Source organism: Scardinius erythrophthalmus (genome assembly GCF_964197995.2).
Source record: "Scardinius erythrophthalmus genome assembly, chromosome: 4".
NCBI classification, from domain to species: domain Eukaryota; kingdom Metazoa; phylum Chordata; class Actinopteri; order Cypriniformes; family Leuciscidae; genus Scardinius; species Scardinius erythrophthalmus.
The window spans coordinates 51,169,343-51,182,091 of NC_138224.1; the positions used below are offsets into that span (position 1 = coordinate 51,169,343).

The 12,749-nt window shown below is 48.7% G+C and overlaps 1 protein-coding gene across 1 annotated transcript in view; it reads right to left on the reverse strand.

Annotated features, from left to right (window-relative positions):
- LOC308689341 (NACHT, LRR and PYD domains-containing protein 3-like) overlaps positions 1-12,749 on the reverse strand; it is a gene marked incomplete at both ends in the record, with an annotated part of 130,213 nt that overhangs the window by 84,693 nt on the left and 32,771 nt on the right. The window contains one exon of the mRNA XM_081362991.1: positions 11,546-11,719. Within this exon, the coding sequence (XP_081219117.1) occupies positions 11,546-11,719 (174 nt within the window). The remainder of the gene's footprint in view (positions 1-11,545; positions 11,720-12,749) is intronic.

Sequence of the window (12,749 nt, forward strand, 5' to 3'; positions counted from 1 at the left end):
GCTCAGCGGGTCCCGGAACCTTCCCCCACCCGTCCAAGCTCGCCGGTTCGCCCGCCAGCTTCACCGGTCTCGTCAGCGTCTCTTCCTGACGGACAGCGGCCGCCGTCTGCCGCCGCTTCCGTTGTTGACGCTGATGAAAGAGCCACGTCGGGGGAAGATGATTCCTGCTCTCTCCTGGCATCGGGCTGTGAGGATTGGGCGAGCTCTGCTGATCTCGCACCATCTGCTCGCGCATCGTCAGGCAAGAGAGCCAGCATCGAGTCAGAGCTGATGCGTGTACTCGCACAGGCCGCGGCGAGCCTCGGCCTCGAGTGGACTACGCCTGAGCAGCCTGCTCACAACCGGCTGGACGGATATTTTCTCCCTGGGGAGCGCGCTTCGCCTGCTTCCAGACCAGCGCCTTTTCTTCCCGAGCTTCATGAAGTAGTCGCTAAGTCTTGGAGCGCCCCCCATTCTGCTAGAATGCGCTCTTCTGTTTCGCTAGCATTCTCCGCTGTTGACGATGCTAAAAACAGAGGCTACCATTCGCTGCCGCCGGTCGAAGAAGCGATAGCCAACCACTTATGCCCGCCCTCTGCTGGACGGCGCGCTAAGCTGGTGCTACCTTCTAAAGCTTGCCGCACTACGTCAAGCCTGCTCGGTCACGCTTTCTCCGCCGCTGGGCAGGCTGCGTCAGCGCTGCACACTATGGCCACGTTGCAAATTTTCCAGGCCGATCTCCTCCGAAAGCTGGACGAGAGAGGACCAGATGCAATTTGCGTGCCAGACTTAAGAAGTGCTACGGACCTCGCTCTCCGCGCTACTAAGTCTGCTGCACAGGCCATAGGACGGAGCATGGCCTCTCTCACCGTAGCTGAGAGACACCTTTGGTTGACGCTTTCCGAAATGTCTGAGTCTGAGCGTGCCGCGTTCCTCGACGCTCCGCTGTCTCCCGCTGGCCTTTTTGGAACTTCCGTTAAGGATTTAGCAGAGAGATTTGCAGAGGTACAGAAAGCGTCACAGGCTATGAAGCACTTCCTACCGAAGCGCTCCAGTTCTGCAGCAGGCCGTGCAAGACCGTCAGCCCAGAGCTCTCAGCCTCAGCCTCCGCCCACCGCCACCACTTCGCAGCGCCGACAGGCCTGAAGCGCGAGACCGCGCTCTCGCTCATCTGGCCGCCGCCAGCCCTCCCCCTCTCGGTTTGCCACTGCAGAGGAGTCGAGCGCGGGCAATCTGCCCGCTGTCATCAGCGCGCCCTCTGCCTCAAATGTCATAGACGCGACGCTTATGTTGCGGCACACCGAAGCCCCCCGGTCGCCAAGCGACCAGCGTGCGCTTCGCATTCAACCCCTAGCCACCCGTGCAGATGCATGGGCAAGGCTGCCCGGGGTTACGAAATGGGTGCTAGACATTATAGAAAGAGGCTATTCGCTACAGTTTCGCCGACGCCCGCGCCGTTATACAGCGCGCGTCGAGACCACGGTAAAAACAGAAGTAGCACACCTATCTCAAGCTCAGAGCGAAGGGGGGCTGTACAGCAGATACTTCCTGGTACCGAAAAAAGACGGGGGTCTCAGACCCATTCTAGATCTGAGGCAGCTGAACAAAGTGCTTGCAAAGCGAAAGTTCAGAATGCTCACGACCAGAAAAATTCTCGCGCAGATTCGCAGAGAAGATTGGTTTGTGTCAATAGATCTGAAAGACGCGTATTTTCAAATACAGATAGCGTCACGTCACAGGCGATATTTGAGATTCGCCTTCGAGGGCCAGGCATATCAGTACACAGTCCTTCCGTTCGGCTTGTCCCTGGCACCCCGTACATTTACGATGTGCATGGACGCGGCGCTCGCACCCCTCAGACTACGAGGCATGCGAGTATTGAACTACTTGGACGACTGGCTGATTCTAGCTCAATCTCACTCGGTGCTCATAGAGCACAGGACCATTTTACTCAATCACCTCGAGAATCTGGGTCTCAGAGTCAATTGGGCAAAGAGTTCTTTGTTCCCCAGACAGATAATATCTTTTCTGGGCACAGAACTGGACTCGCTCTCTATGATAGCGCGACTGACACCTCAGCGCGTACTAGACATTCAGCGCGCAGCGAGCTCTTTCCGCTGCGGCGCGTCTGTCCCGCTCAGGAAATTTCAGAGGATGCTGGGTCTCATGGCCTCAGCATCGTCAGTACTCCAGTTGGGCTTGCTACGCATGCGCCCGCTACAGTTCTGGCTGAAAGCGCGAGTTCCGCGCCGAGCTTGGGCTTCCGGTCTGTTTCGTCTCAAAGTCAATCAGAAATGCATCGCAGCTCTGAAACCTTGGAAAGCGAACAACTGGTACCAATCAGGTGTAAGCCTGGGGACTTCCTCGAGTGTGAAGGTAGTGTCTACGGACGCGTCCTCCACGGGATGGGGAGCGCTGCTTGAGGGCAGACCGTTCTTCGGCCAATGGTCAGAACGAGAGAAGCTTCTCCACATAAACTGCCTCGAAATGCTGGCAGTAGACAACGCGCTGACGCGTTTTCGTCCCCAAATACAAGGACACCACGTCCTGGTCCGCTCGGACAACATGTCAGTGGTGTCCTACATAAACCGCCAGGGCGGCCTCAGGTCCAGAAACCTGTACAGGCTGACAGAACGCTTCCTGGTGTGGGCTCAGAGCAACCTGCTCTCACTGAGAGCAGCGCATGTGCCAGGGCTCCTGAACGTAGGACCAGACAGACTGTCCAGGAACAATGTTCCGACAGGCGAGTGGTCTCTACACCCACAGACAGTCCAGCTGCTGTGGAAGAAATTAGGCAGAGCGGAGATAGACCTGTTCGCGTCTCAAGAAAACGCTCACTGCCCAGAATTTTTCTCCAAGAGCTGAAACGCGCTGGCTCATGTTTGGCCTCGCAGCCCGCTCTATGCTTTTCCTCCCGTCTCTCTCCTGACTCAGGTGATAGAGCGGATCAGGGAAGAAGGATGCTCAGTGCAACTCGTAGCGCCGTTTTGGAAGAACCAGCCCTGGTTCCCAGTTCTGATGCAGCTAGAGAGCACTGCCCCATGGCCAGTGCCAGTGAGGAGGGACCTCCTCTCTCAGGCCAAGGGCTCGATTTGGCATCCGCGCCCAGAGCTGTGGTCCCTTCACGTTTGGGCCATCAACGGGTACCCGCTGACCTCCCAAGCGGAGTGTTAAGCACGATCACGCAGGCTAGAGCTCTGTCTACGCGACGTCTCTATTCCTCAAAATGGTCAGTGTTCTCCAGCTGGTGCACGGCTCGTGGCGTGTCGCCCCCGGACTGTGGGGTGACGGAGGTTCTCTCCTTCCTACAAGAGCTGTTGGATAAGGGCAGGTCCCCTTCCACGCTCAAAGTCTATGTAGCGGCCATTGCAGCGTTCTCGAACGCAGAGTCCGGTCAGTCAATAGGAAGGAACGATCTAGTCATCCGCTTCCTTAGAGGAGCTAAGAGACTGAATCCACCCAGACCTCCCTCAGTCCCCGTATGGGACCTTTCCACGGTGCTAGAGGCCATGAAAGGTCACCCATTCGAGCCTTTACAGACCATCGGTCTTGAACACCTGTCTTTCAAGACAGTGTTTCTTTTGGCTCTCGCTTCAGTGAAGCGCATAGGGGACTTACACACGCTCTCAGTGAGTGCGACTTTTTAAATCAATATATTGTCTTATCTGAATGAGTATGCAGGATGATTTTCACATAGTTTTGGAGCAAATATTTTAGGCTACGTCATGCATTTTCAAAAGTCTTGTGAAGAAATAATCAATATGGGTTTTATGACCTTATTTCAGTGACATTTTTTATTTATTTTTCACAAACCACGCATAAATGTCATTATCTCAAAACTACAAACTTTTACATACATGCTGCTGACATATTATTGTAGCAGAGTTTGTGCTGAATACAGTGTAATCAGACTTTAGCCATGAAAATGTCACAAGTAACAGAAATAAGCACAAATGTCAGAGCATGTCAGAACACCTCCAGGGCCCAGAAAACACCTCAGACCCCAGAGGATTAAGACTAAATATGTTACAGATACTTCTCTTTTTGCAGTCCCTGCTGAGGTGTCCTGTATGCAAGCAGCCAAAGCAAATTCCTCTCGTCATCAGAAAGTTCATCTTTTTTCCATGACTTTTTCTGGTAAATTTATTACAAACATCCAGTATGTGTTCACAGCTACAGAAGAGACAGATTCTGTTGGTTAATATCTTACAGTGTAGTTTTATTTCAGGTATAGCAGCCCCTCCTTGAAATGCTACCTTACTGTGGTGGAGGGGTTTGAGTACCCGAACGACCCTAGGAGCTATGTTGTCTGGGGCTATATGCCCCTGGTAGGGTCTCCCAAGGCAAACAGGCCCTAGGTGACAGGTCAGACTAAGAGTGGTTCAAAAACCCTTTATGATGCCTATAAATTTAAGGACCGTGACGTCGCCCTGCATGGCACAGCCGGGGCCCCACCCTGGAGCCAGGCCCGGGGTTGGGGCTCGTATGCAAGCGCCTGGTGGTCGGGCCTCGCCCCATGGGGTTCGGCCGGGCTCAGCCCGAAGGAGCGACGTGGGGCCGCCCTCCCGTGGACCCACCACCTGCAGGAGGGACCATAAGGGGCCGGTGCTTAGTGGATTGGGCGGAAGTCGAAGGCGGGGGCCTCGACAACCCGATCCCTGGACGCGGAATCTAGCTCTTGGGACATGGAACGTCACCTCTCTGGTGGGGAAGGAGCCTGAGATTGTGCGTGAGGTTCAGAGATTCCGACTAGAGATAGTTGGGATCACCTCCACGTACGGCCTGGGCTCTGGAACCACACTCCTTGAGAGAGGATGGACTCTTCACCACTCTGGAGTTGCCCATGGTGAGAGACGGCGGGCTGGTGTGGGTTTGCTTATAGCCCCCCAGCTCAGCCGCCATGTGTTGGAGTTCACCCCGGTGAACGAGAGGGTCGCTTCCCTGCGCCTTCGGGTCAGAGATAGGTCTCTCACTGTCGTGTGACCCTATGGGTACTCAGTCTAGAGTACCCGGCCTTCTTCTACAGCTGTCAACTGATCACCACCTGGTGGTGAGTTGGATCTGATGGCGGGGGAGGAAGCTGGACAGACTCGGCAGACCCAAACGTACTGTGATGGTCTGTTGGGAACGTTTGGCCGAATCCCGTTAGAGAGATCTTCAACTTCCACCTCCGGCAGAGCTTCGACAAGATCCCGAGGGAGCCTGGAGATATTAAGTCCAAGTGGACCATGTTCTCCACCTCCATTGTCAACGCGGCCACTCGGAGCTGTGGCCGTAAGGTGTCCGGTGCCTGTCGAGGCGGCAATCCCCAAACCCGGTTGTGGACACCGGAAGTAAGGGATGCCGTAAAGTTGAAGGAGTCCTAACGGGCCTGGCTGGCTTGTGGGACTACTGAGTCAGCTGACTGGTACCGACAGGCCAAGCGGACTGCAGCCCGGGTGGTTGTGGAGGCAAAAAAATCGGGCTTGGGAGGAGTTAGGTGAGGCCATGGAGAAGGACTACCGGTCGGCCTCGAAGAGATTCTGGCAAACCGTCCGGCGCCTCAGGAGGGGGAAGCAGTGCCCTACCAATGCTGTTTACAGTGGAGGTGGGCAGCTGTTGACCTCGACTGAGGATGTTATCGGACGGTGGAAGGAATACTTCGATGATCTCCTCAATCCCGCCGTCATGTCTTCCATTGAGGAAGTAGAGGCTGAGGGCTCGGAGGTGGACTCGTCCATCACCCAGGCTGAAGTCACCGAGGTAGTCAAGAAACTCCAACAGTGTGGTTTTCGTCCCGGTCGTGGAACACTGGACCAGCTCTATACCCTCTACAGGGTGCTGGAGTGTTCATGGGAGTTTGCCCAACCAATCTACATGTGCTTTGTGGATTTGGAGAAGGCATTCGACTGTGTCCCTCACGGCATCTTGTGGAGGGTGCTCTGGGAGTATGGGGTTCGGGGCCCTTTGCTAAGGGCTATCCGGTCCCTGTACGACCGGAGCAGGAGCTTGGTTCGCATTGCCAGCAGCAAGTCAGACTTGAATGTTGGACTCCGCTAGGGTTGCCCTTTGTCGCCAGTTCTGTTCATAATTTTTTGGACAGAATTTCTAGGCACAGCCAGGGGCCAGAGGGTGTCAGGTTTGGGGACCGATTTCATCTCTGCTCTTTGCGGATGATGTTGTTGTGCTGGCCCCATCAGACCAGGACCTTCAGCATTCACTGGGATGGTTTGCAGCCGAGTGTGAAGTGGCTGGGATGAGAATCAGCACCTCCAAATCCGAGGCTATGGTTCTCAGTCGGAAAAGGGTGGTTTGCCCGCTTCAGGTTGGTGGAGAGTTCCTGCCTCAAGTGGAGGAGTTTAAGTATCTTGGGTTCTTACGATGGAACGGGAGATTGACAGACGAATCGGTGCAGCTTCTGCAGTAATGCGGTCGCTGTACCGGTCTGTCGTGGTGAAGAAGGAGCTGAGCTGCAAGGCGAAGCTCTCGATTTACCGGTCAATCTACATTCCTACTCTCACCTATGGTCATGAGCTGTGGGTCATGACCGAAAGGACAAGATCCCCGATACAGGTGGCCGAAATGTGCTTTCTCCGCAGGGTGGCTGGGCGATCCCTTAGAGATAGGGTGAGAAGCTCGGTCACTCGGAAGGAGCTCAGAGTAGAGCCGCTGCTCCTCCACATAGAGAGGGGCCAGCTGAGGTGGCTCGGGCATCTTTTCCGGATACCTCCTGGACGCCTTCCCGGGAAGGTGTTCCGGGCATGTCCCACCGGGAGGAGACCCCGGGGAAGACCTAGGACACGCTGGAGGGACTATGTCTCCCGGCTGGGCTGGGAACGCTTCGGTGTCCCCCCAGAAGAGCTGGAGGAAGTGTCTAGGGAGAGGGAAGTCTGGGCATCCCTGCTTAGACTGCTGCCCCCGCAACTCGGCCCCGGATAAGCGGAAGAAGATGGATGGATGGATGGATGGATGGTATAGCAGTGATAGTGGTTGCAAAACTGCTTCTGGTTTTTGGCAGACTTGCTTTGATGTTCATCTTCCTACCAAGGTGGTTTGATTGTGGCGTCGCTCCTTTAACTCACAGTGACTCTCCATCTGTCTTTGAGTTTATAAGGAAGCATTGAGAGGATAACTTGCATGTTAGTGGTGAGATTCAGCTCATTCATATAGTGAATGTCTTGCATAGCCTTGTAACAACTCCTTAGGAAAATACCATACTCTTGTATGGACTTAGCATCTTCAGATTTTATAGCTTTCCATAAAAGAGCCTTTTCCATATATGATGAAGCTATTTTTACCTCATTGCCAAAGTTCTCCTTAAGCAATGCCTTAGCCTTTAGGTAAGCATGTGAAGGGGTCATGAGCTAGCAACTTCTAACAGGTTCTTTCTGCTGTCCTCGTGTATATTGCTCCAGGAAGTGCAGATAATCTCCTGGGTTGTCTGCCTTCTTTTCCACCACTTCCTCAAATGTGCGCATGAACTCAGAAAGCGCTATGGATCTCCATCAAAGTATTGTATTTCTCTGGGTGGAAGTGAAGACAAGTTATGCTGTTTAACCAATAAAGTAGCTATTTCATTTTGCTTACCCATGAGCTGAAGCATGCTTGCGTTGCTCACATCATTTTGAAAACTTGATCTTGACCCATGAGCATATCCAATATTCTGATTATCCAATGATGGCATGTTGTGAAGGTTTCATTTTAGAACTTGTTGACTGTTGTACTGGCTGAAATAGAGAATAATTTGAAATACTTTGTGTGTTATCGACATTTTATGTATGCGTTACAGGTATGGACTCTGATGCCGCTGGCACACTAGCTGAAGGAACAAATGGTTCCGCCTCAGGATGAAGAGGTTTAGACACAATTCTATCAACAAATGAATGAGATTCAGAATGCACGTCTTGATACACCTTTACTCTTGCCATTGGTTCTGCTTATTTAGTTTCCAGCTCCAGTTTTTCCCTCGTTCTCCTCAACAATTCCTCTTGTTCCTCTAATTCATGTTAATTCATGTTTCAAACAGCATTTGTTGAGAAGCCAATAAAGCAACCAGTTCTTCCTCAGCCTTAATACGAGTGGTAGAAATGGAAGATCGGCTTGATCGGGATCCATGAGATGTCACTCCAGAAGATCTTTTTCTGCTTATATTTGAAACACTGTCAATTGGTTGAATTTCATTTTCGATGTTCCCAGAATCCATTCCAGCTTGTAGATGTGCATTAGGGAGCTGAGTATTGTGTGTTGTGGACACCACATCAACAGAGGGTGAAATATCAGATGCACGATCCCCTTGAGATGTTGCACATACTTCCTCAACCCTAGGCTCACAGGTATCAGAAAGAGCAGTGCAGGGATTAGATTTCCCAATTTCATTCCTCCATTGTTGAACATCACCCACAAATCCATTATAGTATTTTGCAATTGAGTCAAACCATTCATATTTTGTTCCTCAAGAGGTAGTAGGGACAATACACTTTTATATAGCACAGTTGCATCATCCATAAGCAACTGTATTGTTTTCAGCATTGAACACACTTGAGACACATTGTCATCGCGTTTCATCTGCTCTTTCATTGACCCAATCAAATTCTTCACTTTACTCTTGCCATCCCTTTGCAAGGCTTCAATTTTAGCCACCAGGCTAAGCAGCATGAAAGATCTGTGACGCGTTTCCATGCATTCAAAATCCAAGAACATTTATTGACATGATGTAACAGACAATCCACGCAGAAACAATTGGTGATGAGAAACGTAGCCTACTGTATCAATGTATAAAAACATATAAACGGTCAACAGAAAGTGAGCACTCCTCGCTACTCACCCAGTCTCTACACAATGTTAACCAAACAGGAAACACTACCAGGTAAATAACCACCTATACCCATGTGACCAAACCACCTGGAAACATACGTGCAAAATACAAAATAAAAGACAAACATTTTCTGCACTTACACATAGAATTGATGGTCCACTCCTCTTCAATGGCTGTGAAAAGTTGTTGGATATTGGCAGGACCTGTAACACACTGTCGTATACGCCAATCCAGAGCATCCCAAACATGCTCAATGGGTGACCTGTCCATGGGGCCGTGCATTATCATGCTGCAACATGAGGTGATGGTCATGGATGACTGGCACAACAGTGTGGTTACGACGACGAACTGCAGTCAGGTCGAGACCCCGATGAGGACAACGAGCATGCAGATGAGTTTCCCTGAGATGGTTTCTGACAGTTTGTGCAGAAATTCTTTGGTTATGCAAACCAATTGTTGCTGCAGCTGTCCAGGTGGCTGGTCTCAGATGATCTTGGAGGTGAAGATGCTGGATGCTGGATGTGGAGGTCCTGGGCTGGTGTGTTTACACGTGGTTTGCGGTTGTGAGCTGGTTGGATGTACTGCCAAATTCTCTGAAACGCCTTTGGAGACGGCTTATGGTAGAGAAATGAAAATGAAATTCACGAGCAACAGCTCTGGTGGACATTCCTGCAGTCAGCATGCCAATTGCATGTTCCCTGAAAACGTGCAACATCTGTGGCATTGTGCTGTGTGATAAAACTACATATTTTAGAGTGGCCTTTTATTGTGGCCAGCCTAAGGCACACCTGTGCAATAATCATGCTGTCTAGTCAGCATCTTGATGTGAAACACCTGTGAGGTGGATGGATTATCTAGGCAAAGGACTCACTAACAGAGATTTAGACAGATTTGTTAACAATATTTGAGAGAAATTGGCTTTTTGTGTGTATAGAAAAAGTCTTAGATCTTTGAGTTCAGCCCATGAAAAATGGGGGTAAAAAACCGTGTTGTTACGGTATGAAGGTTTTAAAAAAAAATGTTTAGCCTATGTATTGGGGTTCTTCACCCCAGTTAGAACGGTAGAACTCGTTGGCTTCTCCTGGTGTGCCAAAGAAGTGTGTTTTCCCTTCGTGAAGAGACCAAATCTGATTCCCTTTTCATAGAGCCGAGACTTCACATCTTTGAACGCCGCTCACTTTTTCCCCAGCTCAGCTCTAAAATCCTCGTGGAAAAAAAGCAACTCTTGCTGTTGCTTACTGAATCTGAGGATGCGGTGCTTGTCATGGAAGAAGTGAAAAAGAACCAGAAACACTCTGGGTTTGGTCTTCTTTGCTCCTTGCATCTTTTTTTGAGTTGGGTATGACTCGGTGTACACGACAAAGAACAAGAGGACTCTTGAAGAAGTCTTTTCCCAGTACTGCCAAAAATAAATAAATCAGTTATAAATTTAATCGGGTCAGGTCCTTCCAACTTTTTAGGGATGCCCACCACTCTAATATTCGATCTCCATGAGCTAATTTTCGAGATCGTCCAGCTTTTCCTTCAGTAACACGTTCTCTTTCAGTAGCATATCCATTGAAGCCTCGACATTCACCAGCCAATCTTTAACCTCGTGAAGTCGCTTGTCATGAGCTCTGTAATATGATTTAACTTTATCCAATGTCACATTCACAAGGGACAATGCGCCAGCCAGTTCTGTTTTGTTTTTAAAAGAGTGAAACTACTTGCATCATATCAGAAAGAAGTGCTGACCGGAGTCTTTTGAGATCTTCAGGTAAAGCCTTTAAGCCCTCAGGAGATGGCGCCATATCGTAGGTCTTGCTCAAAGTTTCGACGTCTTTGTCGCCAGTTTTACTCCGAAGTTGCTTTCAACTCGCCATTTTTGTTCCACCGTGATTTCAAGTAATATCAGCTGCCAGATAATCGATTGTATGAAATTGAGATTTATACATCATCTGAAAGCTGAATAATTAAGCTTTCCATTGATGTATGGTTTGTTAGGATAGGACAATATTTGGCCGAGATACAACTATTTGAAAATCTGGAATCTGAGGGTGCAGAAAAATCAAAATATTGAGAAAATCGCCTTTAAAGTTGTCTATTTCTATTGGCGATAGTGCTGCATCCATTCACAAAAATAAATGTTTTATATATTTAAGGTGGGAAATTTACTAAATATCTTCATGGAACATGATCTTTACTTAATATCCTAATGGATTTTGGCATAAAAGAAAAATCTATAATTTTGACACATACAATGTTTTGTTGGCTATTGCCACAAATATACCCGTGCAACATAAGACTGGTTTTGTGATCCAGGGTCACATATAGAAAAAATAATGACTAAATGAACGAAAGAGGTTGGGTATCCTGTGTGAAATGAGCATACTTTCCATAGACAATAAAATGTAATTTTGTGGGGAAAACCATGGAAATAGTTTGTTATATTTATTTGTAAGTCAGTGTCTTTGTGTTTGTGTTTTTTGTTATTGTTTTTGCTGTTTTATGCTGGAAATCATTTGACGAAGTGAAATTGAACTGTAATGTGGTTAAGACATGACCGGAACTACTTTAGGTGTCAGTTCACTGGAAAATAATTAACACACCTTAGAAAGCTCAACCACCAATCATAATGAAAAATTCAATAGTATGACAAGCTAAACCTCTGTTAATTATCAATTAAACCTTTTGTAAATGTATGAAAGAAATAGTGAAATGGGTTCGTAAAAAGTGAAGATGTTAATGCTGTTTCTGGAGTTGTTAAATTAAAACTCTTCCTACTTCACATACTTGAGTTTGTCCAGTGTGCAGTTTGGATCCTCCAGTTTTTCAGTGAGCAGCTTGACTCCTGAATCTCCTGGGTGATTGTAGCTCAGATCCAGATCTCTCAGGTGTGAGGGGTTTGAACTCAGAGCTGAAGACACATAACCACAGCCTTCCTCTGTCACCATACAGCCAGACAACCTACAGACACACACAGCAACAGTCCACATGTCATGAACATTTATACATATTTCATCCATTCATTAGGTATTATTTATTTGTAACTGTGCAAAAAAAACTAAAATGATAAAAAGAATATGGCCAGCAGCCATATCACCCTGTAGCCCAAGACTGGTTACCCACTGAAGCTAAGCAGGGCTGAGCCTGGTTAGTACCTGGATGGGAGACCTCCTGAGAAAACCAGGTTGCTGATGGAAGAGGTGTTAGTGAGGCCAGCAGGGGGTGCTCACCCTGTGGTCTGTGTGGGTCTTAATGCCCCAGTGTAGTGACGGGGATACTATACTGTCAAAGAGCACCGTCCTTCGGATGAGACATAAAACCGAGGTCCTGACTCTCTGTGGTCATTAAAAATCCCATGGCATTTCTCGTAAAGAGTAGGGGTGTAACCCCGGTCTCCTGGCCACATTCCACCCATTGGCTCTTACCAATCATGGCCTTCTAATAACCCCATTACATTGAATTGGCTCTATCACTCTCTCTCCTCTCTCCACCTATAGCTGGTGTGTGGTGAGCGCACTGGCGCCGTTGTACTGTGGCTGCCGTCGCATCATCCAAGTGGATGCTGCACACTGGTGGTGGTTGAGGAGAGATCCCCTGATATGATTGTAAAGAGCTTTGGGTGTACAGTAGTACATATGAAAGCGCTATATAAATATATATGTATTTATTTAGCGCTTTCATATGTACTACTGTACACCCAAAGCGCTACAAATACACAGGCCACAATACATAGGCTAAGCAGCGACCAACGTTCAAGTAGATAAATAAATAATAAATAGATAATAATACTAAGTAAAAAATAAATAAATAATAAATACAGAAGTTTGTGATGCCTGGCACCTATCTAGTTGCCGCTGTCAACAGTATTTAAAAACCTGATGGCAGAAGGAATAAAAGAATTTGCATATCTGTTAGTTTTCCTTGGGAGGGGCAAGGTAGCGTCGTCCTGAGGGCATTAGACAGAATTCCTGATAACTCATGACCTGTCTAG